Below are 14,032 nucleotides of genomic sequence, written 5' to 3' on the forward strand. Positions count from 1 at the left end.
GACCCTTGTGGCACTCCACTGGTCACAGACCTACAGTCTGAAAAACCCCTCCACCACCCTATCTTTTGAGTCTTTGAAATCAAGACAGGTCAACTGCATTTTAAATGCTTCAGCTATGATACACTGGACATGCCCTTCCTCAACTAGAGTAATTTAATACTATTACCTTTAACTGCAACTCACCTATTGTGCATTACTTAATTCATCAGTCCTGTTCACCCATTAATGTTTGGTGATTTACAAATAAATAGTTTTCAATTTACAGCCTCATCCTTTGACAGCTAAGTCACGTTTGGCTTTAAATTTTAATTTGCTTTAATAATGCATGCAGTAGCCTAGGCCTCAAGCTCTGAATTCCTTACTGAACTTCAAAGAAGTTATTTATAATCCTAGATGATTCATTGGATTGTTTTAAAACCTCAAAAATCACTGAATTTTAGTTTTAAAAGCTCAAATTACAAACAGACCCCACTGTTCAGGCCACTGAAACCATAAATCCATGTTGTTAAAATAAAACTGTGGAATTAACACCTGTTATTTTGTCAAATTTATTGCATTATGTGGTGCAGTTACAAATTTGAGATTTCACAATGTCCACTTTCTCAGGACAGGTTGGTATTTGATGTTCAAATTTATTTTCCCATCTTAAGTAGAAACATTAAATAACATTTTTATCTTTGTCAAGATGACAAAAGATCTGAAGATAATGCATACAAGCTACAATACAACCAGCCATCTGTTAGAATGTTAAGAGTGCTCTTCAGCCAGCTTCTGGGCCTTAGCAACTGCTTCTTCAATAGGACCAACCATGTAGAAGGACTGTTCAGGCAAGTGGTCATATTCACCTGTACAAAAAAAGAGAATCAATGAGAAAAGCAGATTTTGTATGATCTTCAATTATGAAAATATGGCAGCACAAACATTACACAGGGAGGAGTTACAAATAAATCACTTGCCTTGAAGGATCATTTGAAAACCTTTGATTGTCTCTTTGAGAGGCACCAACTTTCCAAGATGACCAGTGAATACCTCAGCAACTTGGAAAGGCTGGGATAGGAATCGCTGGATCTTACGAGCACGAGCCACAGTCAGTCTGTCTTCTTCTGACAGTTCATCCATACCCAGAATGGCAATGATATCTTGCAAAGACTTGTAATCCTAATTGGGAAAAAATCAAAAGGAGAACTCAAATAAAAGCATACTTGGACAAAATTTAAGTGTTTTTAACTAAAAAACCTAGTCAGGTTGAGTTATCAAAAATTACAGTAGTTAAAGACTCTTTAGTTCCAAAATACTGATGTTTATGACAGAGGTTGACTGAAGATTTAGCACAAACTTAGGATGGAGGCATTTATAGTTTGTTTTTATTTTTAACAAAAAAGATACCATGAGACATGTTAGATGATGCAGTGTTCAACTGGAGAACACCAAATAATTCAAATGAAAAGCTAATGGCACAACTTACCAGGTGACTATCCACACCACAGCAAAAAAATACTCTAGCATGATTAAAGTTATATAAAAGCTACTGAGATTTGATAAGGTTTGTAGCTCAGGTTGCCTGCTTGCTGAGGTGCTGGATTTGTTCTCAGACAGACATTGTCACCACAGTAACAGTGATCTGTTTGCTATGGTCTTTGTTGTGGTAGGTGATACCATTTCCAGTTCTGTTTCAGAGGTTGGTAAATGGGGTCCAGATCTGTTAGTGGAGCTCTGGTTTGAATGCCAGGCCTCCAGGAATTCCAACATGTCTGTTTAACCTGTCCTAAGATGGATGCATTATCCCAGTCAAACTGGTATCCTTTGTATGGATACACCCACATATGGAGTTGCATTTGACACTTTAAATACCTAGCATGGTGATAAAATATCACCACCTCTGAGCAAAATAGACTTTAAGCTACTGTATAGAAAGTGTATTAGTTGGATACAAAGGAGAAAGATAGGTTTTAGGTCAGATGTTAGCTGCACTTCAGGTGATTATTAAAAAAAATAAACTGCAAATGGAACTAGAGGGCCAAGGAAAGCAATATCTCAGCTATGTTCTATGACACTGAAAAACCCCAAAGCTAACCGTCTGTGGCCTAGATTTTATATAGTCAAAAGAAATCTGTAAGCAGTATTGAAACAGTTACCCTGGCTCAATGCAAGAAACCTATAAAACTGAATCAGTTCTGCCTTTACACTTCAAAAACATGGAAGTTGTCTCTATTGCTACTTCAAAACCTGTTGTAATTTAGATTTTGTAAATGCTTTGGGTTTTAAAATTCCAACCAATTAAAACTGACTACATAATACATTTGAGATTCACTTTTCAAGTGAGAGATCTTAAAGTTTTGATTATCTATAGCAACATCATACCAGTGAAACTTAAATCTTTATTCTTCAAAAGAAAAATCAAACCTGCAAGATCTTCTGTACACCACGGGCCACTTCATAGTGTTCTTGCCCTACAATGTTGGGGTCCATTATACGGGAAGTAGAATCTAGTGGATCCACTGCTGGATATATACCCAATTCAGCAATTGCACGTGACAATACAGTTGTAGCATCCAAATGGGCAAAGGTTGTAGCAGGTGCAGGGTCAGTTAAATCATCAGCTGGCACATAAATAGCCTGAAAAACAAACACACAACTTCTTAGCACAACACACACTTACTGCTTTCAGATTCAGAGAACCAGTTTTACTAAAATTGGGCAATTCAGTTGATAGCCACTTACTTGCACAGATGTAATGGATCCTTTTTTGGTAGTGGTGATTCGCTCTTGCATTGTACCCATGTCAGTAGCCAGAGTTGGTTGATAACCGACCGCAGAAGGAATACGTCCAAGCAAAGCAGATACCTAAAAAAGGGAGAAATTGAAAAATAATGCACACCTGAAATATTACAAGTTTCACAAAGTTGGTACTCTACTTAAGCATGCCTCAACATTTACCTCTGAACCAGCCTGTGTGAACCTAAAAATGTTGTCAATGAAAAGCAGTACATCTTGGCCTTCTTGATCACGGAAATATTCAGCAACAGTTAATCCAGTCAGTGCCACTCTAGCACGGGCACCAGGTGGTTCATTCATCTGACCATACACCAATGCTACCTAAGGGAAGATTTTGAAATCAAGTCAGAGCACAGAATTACCCACATCCACAGCAAGCAGTTAAAAGGTTCAGCCACAAAACGGAGCGACTTTAAAACTTCCATATTCAATACTTAAACTGTCTGGTGCTCATTCCTTTCTTCTACTCAACTAGATTCTCGATAAGTTGGTAAGTGATTGTTATTTAAGAACAATTGTTATTTGAGTGGGTGTTCTAGACCCCAGGTCCTACAAAGTAGGGCCTCCCTCCCACCCTCCTCCAACCTAAATTAAAAGTCCACAGTCTTGCCCCAAAAAGAGGGCCCAAGGAAGTTCCTGTGGATTGAAGAGTGAGGCTTTAGCTCAGGAGTCTTTGACAAGGAGGTGGAGTGAAGTGATTACATCACAGTTGAAGAGGGTGAAGACGTGACTGCCAAGCTGGTTCAGTGTGCGATGTGCTTGATGTGGGAGGTCAACGACTCTGGTGTGTCTGGCTTGTATAAGTGTGGGAAGTGTGTGCATGTTCAGCTACTGAGAGCATATTGCAACATTGAAAGAACTGGAGGACCTTAGACTCATCCGAGAGAACGAGATCTTTCTGACAAGACCTTCAGCGAGGCTATTACACCGACCACACCAGAAGAGAGCAGACGATGAGGAAGACAGAGAGGAGGTAGGTGCAAGAGACTCCAGGGGAAGTACCTGTCAGGAACAAGTTTAATCTTTTGGAAACAGTAGAGACAGATGACACTGCCAGTCCACGAGGCGGCCAGGTCTGTCAATCAAAGGTTGGTGTGGAGGCAGAGTGGAAGAGTCAGACATCACAGAGACATGGTAAAGGAGACTCCATAGTAGAGGAACTGACCAGGGTTAAAGACAGCACAGAGTGCAGGAAACCCTCAAGGATGAAGGTGAAGAGCCAGAGGTGGTGGTACATGTCAGCACAAATGATGTCGGGAAGAAGAGGAGGAACATACGACAGCGGGACTTCAGAGAACTAGGAAGGCAGCTGAAAAGCAGGACATCCAGGGTGGTTATCTCCTGTTTGCTTCGAGTTCCTCAGGCTGGTGAGGCCAGAAACAGGGAGATAGTGGACTTGAACATGTGGCTGGGGAACTGGTGCAGGAAGCAAGGATTTAAATTCTTGGATCACTGGGGTATGTTTTGTGGTAAGCATAAGTTATACAAGAGATGGTTTGCACCTTTATAGGTTAGGGACCAGCATTCTGGCAGGCAGGTTTGCTACTGCAACAGCTACGTTTAAACTAGGGGAGGGGACAAACTGAATGTTTAAGGAGGAAATTGAAGGGAAAGTTAGAACAAGGGAAGTCAAGACAGAACTATCAATGAAGCAGAAAACGCAAAAAAGGATCATGCTGTAAGGTTGAGTGAAATAAGAGTAGATGGGAAGGGTGAGGCCAGTAACAAATTAAAAATACTATATTTCTAATGCTTCATGCATTCATATAAGATGAATGAGCTTGAGGCCCTTTTGAAAGTTGGCAGATACAATATTGTGGGGATAACAGATGTGGCTTCAAGTGGACAGGGCCTTGGAAATGAATATTCAAGGCTACAGATGCTATCGTTAAGGACAGACTGATGGGCAGAGGGGGTGGGGTGGCCACGTTGGTAAGGGATGATATTCAGTCCCTTGCACAGGGGGGGACCTAGAATCAGGAGATGTAGAGTCAGTACGGATAGAGCTGAGAAATTCTAAGGATAAAAAGACCCTCTTGGGAGTTATCTACAGGCCCCCAAACAGTAGTCTGGATGTCGGATGTAAGTTGAATCAGGAGCTGAAATTGGCCTGCCACAAAGATGTTACTACAGTTGTGATGGGGGATTTCAACACGCAGGTAGACTGGGAGATTCAGGATGGTGTTGGACCTCAAGAAAGACTTTGTGGAGTGCTTCTGAGATGGATTCTTAGAACAGCTGGTGCTGATGCCTACCAGGGAGAAGGCAATTCTGGATCTGGTATTGTGCAATGAACCAGAATTGATCAGGGATCTCGAAGTGAAGAAGCTATTGAGAAGTAGTGACCATAATACAATAAGCTTCAATCTATAATTTGAAAGGGAGGGTACAATCAGGAGTGACAATATTTCTATTGAATAAAGGGAACTATGGAGCTATGAGGGAGGAGCTGGCCAAAGTTTAAAGTGCAATACCTTACCAAAGATGACAGTGGAGAAACAATGGCAGATATTTCTGTGTATAATGCAGAAGATGCAGGATTAGTTCATTCCAAAAAAAGAAAGAAAGATCCTGGGAGGAGGCATAGTCGCTGTAGCTAATGAGGGAAGTTCAGAAACAAAGTTAAAAGAGAAAAAGTATAACATAGTAAAGGTAAGTGGGAAAACAGAGGACTGGGAAGCTTTTAAAGAACAGAGGATTACTAAGAAAATATGCAGGGAAAAAAAAAGATAAACTGGCCAAAAATATAAAGAAGAATAGTAAAAACTTTAGGTATGTGAAAGGCAAAAAGTGGTTAAGACTAAAATTGGGCCCTTGAAGGCTGAAACAGGAATATATTACCGGGAACAACGAAATAGCAGAAGAATTGAATTGGTATTTCAGATCTGTGTTCACTGGGGAAGACACAAGCAATCTCCCCGAGGTAACAGTGGCTGAAGGACCTGATCTGAAGGGAATTTATATTTGCCAGGAATTGGTATTGGAGAGACTGAGGTCTGAAGGTTGATAAGTCTCCAGGGCCTGATGGTCTACATCCCAGGGTACTGAAGGTGGCGGCTTGAAAAATCGTGGATGCATTGGTGATTTTCTAAAGTTCGATAGATTCAGGATCAGTTCCTGCGGATTGGAGGGTGGCTAATGTTGCACCACTTTTAAGAAAGGTGGGAGAAAAGCAGGAAATTATAGACCAGTTAGTCTGACCTCAGTGATGGGAAAATTATAGAGTCTATTATAAAGGATGAAATTACGACACATCTGGATAGTGGTAACAGGACAGGTCAGGGTTAGCATGGATTTATGAAGGGGAAATCATGCTTGACTAATTTTCTGGAATTTTGAGGATGTACCTCTGAAGATGAACAAGGGAGATCCAGTAGATGTAGTGTACCTGGACTTTCAGAAAGCTTTTGATAAAGTCCCACATAGGAGGTTAGTGAGCAAAATTAGGGCACATGGTTTTGGGGGCAAAGTACTAACTTGGATTGAAAGTTGGTTTGCTGACAGGAAACAAAGTATGATAAACGGCTCCATCTCAGAATGGCAGGCAGTGACCAGTGGGGTACCACAGGGATTAGTGCTGGGACTGCAGCTTTTTACAATACATATTAATGATATAGAAGATGGTATTAGTAATAACATTAGCAAATTTGCTGATGAAACCATGCTGGGTAGCAAGGTGAAATGTGAGGAGGATGTTAGGAGATTACAGGGTGACCCGGACAGGTTAGGGGAGTGGTCAGATGCATGGCAGATGCAGTTTAATGTGGATAAATGTATGGTTATCCACTTTGGTGGCAAGAACAGGAAGGCAGATTACTACCTAAATGGAATCAATTTAGGTAAAGGGGTAGTACAAAGATCTGAGTGTTCTTGTACACCAGTCAATGAAGGTAAGCATGCAGGTACAGCAGGTAGTGAAGAAGGCTAATAGCATGCTGGCCTTCATAACAAGAGGTATGAGTATAGAAGCAAAGAGGTGCTTCTGTAGCTGTAAAGGGCCCTGGTGAGACCACACCTGGAGTATTGTGCGCAGTTCTGGTCTCCAAATTTGAAGAAAGACATTCTGGCTATCGAGGGAGTGCAGTGTAGGTTCATGAGGTCAATTCCTGGAATGGTGGGACTACTTTAGGCTAAAAGACTGGAGCAACTGGGCTTGTATACCTTTGAGTTTAGAGGACAGAGGGGATCTGATTGAGACATAAGATTATTAAAGGATTGGACACTGGAGGCAGGAAACATGTTTCCGCTGATGTGAGAGTGCCAAACCAGAGGACACAGCTTAAAAATACAGGGTAGACCATTTAGGACAGATGAGGAGAAACTTCACCCAGAGAGTGGCGGCTATGTGGAATGCTCTGCCCCAGAGGGCAGTGGAGGCCCAGTCTCAGTCTCTGGATTCATTTAAGAGTTGGATAGAGCTCTCAAGGATTGTGGAATCAAGGGTTATGGAGTTAACAGGAACAGGATACTGATTAAGGATGATCAGCCATGATCATACCGAATGGTGGTGCAGGCTCGAAGGGCAGAATGGCCTACTCCTGCACCTATTGTCTATTTTGGCTCTTCAACTCAAATCATCCCACAACCGCTGGAAAGGCTCAGGTCTGGCAGCATCTGGAGAGAAATCAGTTAACCTTTCAGGTCCAACCATTCCTCAGAACAGCTGAGGAATGTCACTTGACCTGAAGCATCAACTGATTTCTCTTCACAGCTGCTGCCAGACTTGCTGAGTTTTTCCAGCTATTTCTTTTAGTTTTTAGTTCCACAAAGTAGTCAATTCCACATTTGATACAAGCTATAAGCAATCATCCATTCAGGCCATTATGTCTGCTATGTCTTTAAAATAAACTGACTTGTGCAATTCCTCCACATTTTTCAGCAATACCTTGTCTATTTATCCTATCCAGAGGTATTTTCCCTGGGGTAGAAGGGGAGAGAAAAAGAAGAGTCCAGAACTAGATGGCACATGTTTAGGAAGGGAGGGGCAAGATAAAAGGGACCTATGGGAAAACTTTCACACTGGTGGCGCGTGTATGGAATGAGCTGCCTGACGAAGTGGTGGAAGCTGGTACAATTAACTTTAAAAGGCATCTGAATGGATATATGAATAGGAAAGGTTAGAGGGATATGAGCCATGCACTGGCAAATGGGACTAGATTAGGATATCTGGTCAGCATGGACAAGGTGAATCATAGGGTCTGTTTCTGTGCTATAAGGATTCTATTCCCCTTACTACAATTAAATCTCAAATCATACTAGAACAATTCATTCAAAGCTCAAATCCTCACTGCTTTATTACCTGCTCAAATTGCTTATCATCAGAACCAACTGCTAACGTCTGAATGACAGCTTATGATTGGAAGCCTGAACTCCATAGCAAGCCCAGAAGATGTAAATTTGCATTTGTGTTAGTTATACTATTTAACACTTACCTTAGAGGTTGCATCTTTCAGATTGATGACACCAGATTCAATCATTTCATGGTACAAATCATTACCTTCACGGGTGCGCTCACCTACTCCAGCAAATACAGAGTAGCCACCATGGGCCTTGGCAACATTGTTAATAAGTTCCATGATAAGTACGGTCTTACCAACACCAGCACCACCAAACAGACCTGAAGAGATTAATTGTAAACTTTAGTCCATTTTGTCTCAACTGTTTCCCTCACAACACAGACTGAAGGATAACATGAATGAGATGTCTAAAATGAGGGTAGGACAGACAGGAAGTATCTTTTCCTTTTGGTTGACAGATCAAAGGCTCAGAGCACAAATTTAAAAAGAAACAGAAGGTTGAGAATGCAGTTTTTTCCCCCACCCAGGTGGAACCTGGAACTCTGTCTGTTAAAAAGGTGGTACAGGCAGAAACCCTCTAACATTTCAGTATTTAGATACACACTGGCTATGGCAAGGCACACAAGGCTGTGAGCCAAGTTTTAGAAAGAGAGATTAGAATATTTGTGGTTGAATTTGCATCAGCTGAAACAATGGCCACAGGGCCTTTTCTTGTGCTATTGACCTGACTGGGTCAAGTCCCAAATAATCTGCCTTGGTTGGAGGTGCTGATTTTTAAACTTTGAATGAAATAATTGTAACGTGGTTAGCAGTTTGCAAGTGTACACTGCAGATTAATACCCTTAACTACACTTACCACATACATGGCAAAGTTGCACAATTTCACAAACTACAGCTTCAATTCAGGCTGGCCAAATAGTTTCTAATAAACTTTCATCAGAAATCAGTAATCAACACTTTGCATTTGATTTTTATGTAAAAAAAAAAGCAGTCTGAAATTGTATTGAAGATAAAAATCAAAAGATTTCTATAAAACAAATATATAATACAAGTAGAGTCAATTTAATCTTCAATCACTTACCAATTTTGCCACCCTTGGCATAAGGAGCCAACAGATCTACAACTTTGATGCCAGTCACCAGGATCTCTTGCTCAACACTCATCTCCACAAATTCAGGAGCTTCAGCATGAATTGCAGAATATCTAGATGCAAGTGCAACCACAAATATACACATCAATACACACATCAAATAGGATCAGATTACAACTTAAAGCTTCATCCAAAGTATTCTGAATTAGCCTAAGCAATTCAATTTAATTTTTTTTCAGTTGCAAGTTTCTTGAACAGACCCTTATGCATCCCAATATTTCAGTTCAAAGTATAACTATTGATGAGGTATTACAATTAGAAATCAGATAACAAATGCATTCAAATTGATTTAGTTGTGTCATTTGTATTATAGGTTGGAGGTTTAAGTTCTGTTTCTTAAAATTTTTACCTGTTAAGAATTGGAATCACCATAAGAATTGCACTCCAATCAGGTAGATTCATTTTCTACATTTGTAGTCTCCGATCATTTAACAGTTTGAAAACTTAGGTTTGAGTGAAGTAACAAGTGGTGAACAGCACCATGGAGAAGGCTTCAATATAACCTGAATTCAGTGCACTGGGAGTTAGAGCAAGATTTCACCTCAAATTATAATCACTGGGAATAATGCAATGTAATAGAACACAGCCACTAGAAAAAACATTGTAAAAGCAATCTGAGAGATTATTAGTTATGGAAAAAATGTCATAAGCAAAAATGTACAACCAAGTCAGAAGTACATGAATGTCGTACTGCACAATGGACTGAGTAATTTTGATTATAACAATTCATATTGTTTAACCTGTAGCTTTGATTTAAAAGCCTGACTTTTTCCAAAAAGGAGTTATCCTCTGTTGCAGAAACTATGTCTTTCATAGAAGCTGCTCTTATTTGCCTGCATCATCCAAATATACATTGTGATTTGTGAGCAACTGCTCTATAAACAAACTTCGTACTAATGATCAACTTGTCAATTTTCATGAGGAAGACTTTAGACAAAGGTTCATTGTGACAAACTGGTTCTTCTAGAACGAGAAATTTACAGAACATTTATTCTCATATGCAGAGCTATAACCAGATTTCAGTGCAAGAGCAGCTTCAAATGAAATATTAAGCTACTTAGTTAATAAAACCAACACATTGGGGAACACTAGTTTAGAATGTCTGACATTCAATTTTAAATTGCACACTGTGATCCAATGTCAACCAGCTTGGACTAATATAATTAACATTTCCATTGCTACTTGCACATCATTTAGAAATTGGAAACACAATCAGTATTATTTAAGTTCAGTTATGGAATTAACTAGTGGATATTCTATTGACTTATTTTTAGAATACTTTTAATTAACTGTTGGTGTAAAAATGCAATGGGAAAACAAATAACCAACATATGGTCCTCAGATCTGAAAAAGCACACTGAAAGCTTCTATGTTGAAGAGTTCTACATTGCACTTCCAAAAAAACTTCATACATTTAGAAACAGAATTACACTTACTGTTTGGTGGTGATTGGCCCCCTCTCATCAATGGGCGCACCAATGACATTCATGATTCTGCCAAGAGTTTCTGGTCCAACTGGAATCCTGATAGGCGCACCTGTGTCCAGAACTTCCTGCCCACGCACCAACCCTTCTGTGCCATCCATAGCAATTGTGCGTACAGTACTTTCACCTATACAGGTTTAGGTTTCAGTTAGTCTCATGACTAGAAAAAAGTATAAAAATTTAAGTACTAGCCATTTCTCAGATTGTAGTTTGTCTACAGATACTTCAGTAGAACGAAAGTCTTTAATATCTCATCATTGAATTCTTATGCATAAGTTAAATCAAACTATTCTTACCAAGATGCTGGGCAACTTCCAACACAAGCCTACTCTCACGACCTGTTACATCGAGAGCATTCAGGATTGGAGGAAGACCTTCATCAAACTGGACATCCACAACTGCACCAATGACTGCAACAATTCGACCTTTCGCCACACCTCCCTTGGCAGAAGGATTTGCTTGAGCAACATAGTTTCGCCCTACAATAGGAAATTTAAGTAGTCTGAAATACTTGTCATTTATTCCAACCATAACAGTTTTTATCTTGCTATAAATGTTGCTATCACATTGATATGGGAAAATCTTGATTTTTGAACCTACAAACTTGGACACAAATTTAAGTGACTCAGACAGTAAGGACTGCAAATGCTGGAAACTGAAGGATTTTGACCCAAAACGTCAACTTTCCTGCTCCTTGAATGCTGTCTGACCTACCTCATTTATTAACTTTGGACACAGGCTTAACTTTTACTTAAAATGCTGTTATCAATGTTCACTACAGAAGAGCGAATGAAGAGATTGTGTATATTATGAGATTCTCTCCACTTTGCCCTATTAACCTGCCTTAATCTCAAATTCAGGAGAAAAATTCCCTTATAACCAATGGGACCCAACTCCAATTTAGACATACTACCTTCCACAGTACTCCAGTAATAATTAAATTTCATTCCGATTTTGAAAGACCAGAATTTTTGTCCAACAAGATTCAACCACTAGGAATTAGGATGAGATTCACTGAATATGCTAATAAAGGGTTTAGGGAAAGGATGACAACAGATGCTGTAGATCAGAGTCAAAATGCATGGCACTGGAAAAACAGCAGGTCAGGCAGTATCTGAGCAGGAGAATTGATGTTTTGGGCATAAGCACTTCATCAGGAATTAAGTTACTATGAAGCTCCCACCTTCTCAGCCTTGCCCTTTGCCTGAGGTATAGTATCTCACTTTAATTTGCCAGTCTTCTGTGTAGCCCTCTGGTCATTTAGGACTTCCCCCGTTTTGACTAATGAGGATTTAGCTCTACTTGAGGACTTGAAGTCCAGGGCAGTCAATATTCCAACATAATTTGTACAAACCAACATTGAGAACTGTGTTGATTTACTACCCAATGTATTATCAATCCTTGAATTCTAGATTCCAATAATTTCATTAACAGAAACTAGCCAGTGTCTTGCTTTCCCTCCTTCTTGACTGCATTCTTTCTCCATGCACTTTGATCAAACCTACATGAATTCGGATTAAAAGATATTGCTGACTGACATTGGAGATTCAGTAAATGTGAAGTCACCATTGTCCTAGAAGGCCACTTTCAGTGGACTGGTGGCAATTTAAACTGAGAGGTACCATGCCTCAGGAAAGAGCAAGGCTAAGAAGGTAGGAGCTTCACAGTAACTTTAGCTAAAACAGAAATCGAACACTAGCTGCTCCTGTCACACTTATAAATTGGCCAGGAGAAAGTGAGGCCGCAGATGCTGGAGATCAGAGCTGAAAATGTGTTGCTGGAAAAGCGCAGGTCAGGCAGCATCCAAGGAACAGGAGAATCGACGTTTCAGGCATAAAGAAGGGCTTATGCCCGAAACGTAGATTCTCCTGTTCCTTGGATGCTGCCTGACCTGCTGCGCTTTTCCAGCAACACATTTTCAGCTTATAAATTGGCCAGTCAGCTGAGCTAGGTAAAAACTGACTGCAGATGCTGGAAACCAGATTCTGGATTAGTGGTGCTGGAAGAGCACAGCAGTTCAGGCAGCATCCAAGGAGCTTCAAAATCGACATTTCAGGCAAAAGCCCTTCATCAGGAATAAAGGCAGAGAGTCTGAAGGGTCAACTGAGCTAGCCAACCCTCCCATGACAATTCACTCATTTCAGTTACCAATTCAGTAAACCAGCTTTGAATTGCCTCCAGTGCACTTACATTCTTCATTAAATGAGGCCATATCTTCAGTGTTCAAGATATAGTCTCAACCAACATCTTACTTTTAGGTTCAATTCTTCTTGTAAAGGATATCACCCCCATTATTGATTAAAGGATGTTCCTATACTTTAATCAAACATTCAATTTACCATGTGCAGCAGGGACAACACCGCAGATATTTAACCTGCGGCTGGAATGTGCATTAGTGCTGTGAAACCTGGCCATAAGGCGGTGCTGGGCTACCATCGGTTTTCAAGGTGAAAAAGAGGTGAAGCTGAAAGGCATCCGTGTTGGAAAAGAAATGCAAACAGGCGGGACTTAAACTGCAGAATATAAAGTCAACCCACGTCTAAATGGCGATTAAATGCCTGCGCACCCGCTAAAGCGCCGGAAGAATGGAGAGGAAGTACAGAGGAGAAAGCAGTAACTCTAAGCCGCTAGGCCCCAGGCTTGAGCCCACAGGACGGAAAAAGGTCAAAGTCAACACCGGCTGCCGAATGATAAGCTGCTGCTGCTGCCACTGCCGCCCTTGCCTCAGACATTAACTCCATCTGGTGGGGGTTCAGGCCGGGGAGACCCTTGGGGGCGGCGCGGGGGGGGGGGGGGAGAAGAGTCAGGGCGGAGGTGGGGGAGACTGTGCATTGAGGAAACTTCCCGGATGCTCGGTAACTCGGCGCCAGCGGGAAGCGTAGATGCAGGTTACCGAATGCCAGGATACCTACGTGAATAAAGCGCACCGGGTACACCCGCTACCGGCGATATGGGGCTGACCACAGGACGGAGCGCCTGCACCACGCCCCGGCTACACCATCCAACAGCTCCCAACATGGCGAACAGTAAGCTGGACAAGGACGAGCCGCTGACAGCAGCCTTATATATAGAGAACATGAGGGTACCAGTGCGCATGTCCCTGAGCGACGCGACAGTATGGCGGGATATGTAGTCCATTTAATGGAAATCTCAAAGCAAACTGTCCCATTCTGAACTACAGCACCCACAATACCCCACGGCTACGGGCTGCGTTCCGATCATTTGCTCTTGGTACTTGCTTTTAAAAACGCGTTTTCTGCTGTGGTAGTTGCACACGCGCAAGCGGGACAGAACATGACAAAAAGCAGTGTAACCCTTCTTACGGT

The 14,032-nt window shown here is 41.1% G+C and overlaps 1 protein-coding gene across 1 annotated transcript; it reads right to left on the reverse strand.

Annotated features, from left to right (window-relative positions):
* Positions 1–534: 534 nt before the first annotated feature.
* Positions 535–13,766, reverse strand: atp5f1b (ATP synthase F1 subunit beta). Its single transcript, XM_043693952.1, has 10 exons — positions 13,619–13,766; positions 11,003–11,185; positions 10,659–10,833; positions 9,154–9,275; positions 8,208–8,392; positions 2,938–3,096; positions 2,722–2,844; positions 2,404–2,616; positions 957–1,158; positions 535–845 (listed from the first exon to the last, which is right to left on the reverse strand). The coding sequence occupies exons 1-10, from the start codon at positions 13,722–13,724 to the stop codon at positions 748–750; spliced, it is 1,566 nt and encodes a 521-aa protein (XP_043549887.1). The 5' UTR covers positions 13,725–13,766; the 3' UTR covers positions 535–747.
* Between the last annotated feature and the right edge of the window lie 266 nt (positions 13,767–14,032).

Source organism: Chiloscyllium plagiosum, chromosome 7 (assembly GCF_004010195.1).
Source record: "Chiloscyllium plagiosum isolate BGI_BamShark_2017 chromosome 7, ASM401019v2, whole genome shotgun sequence".
Taxonomy (NCBI): domain Eukaryota; kingdom Metazoa; phylum Chordata; class Chondrichthyes; order Orectolobiformes; family Hemiscylliidae; genus Chiloscyllium; species Chiloscyllium plagiosum.

Bases quoted from the DNA above. Each gene is read 5' to 3' on its own strand.
- atp5f1b (XM_043693952.1), bottom strand. From the start codon at position 13,724: ATGTTGGGAGCTGTTGGATGGTGTAGCCGGGGCGTGGTGCAGGCGCTC. The intron at 2,845-2,937 runs GTAAATGTTGAG...TCCCTTTTTTAG, and splicing joins TCACACAGGCTGGTTCAGAG to GTATCTGCTTTGCTTGGACG. The intron at 846-956 runs GCAAGTGATTTA...TTTTTTGTACAG, and splicing joins TTTTCAAATGATCCTTCAAG to GTGAATATGACCACTTGCCT.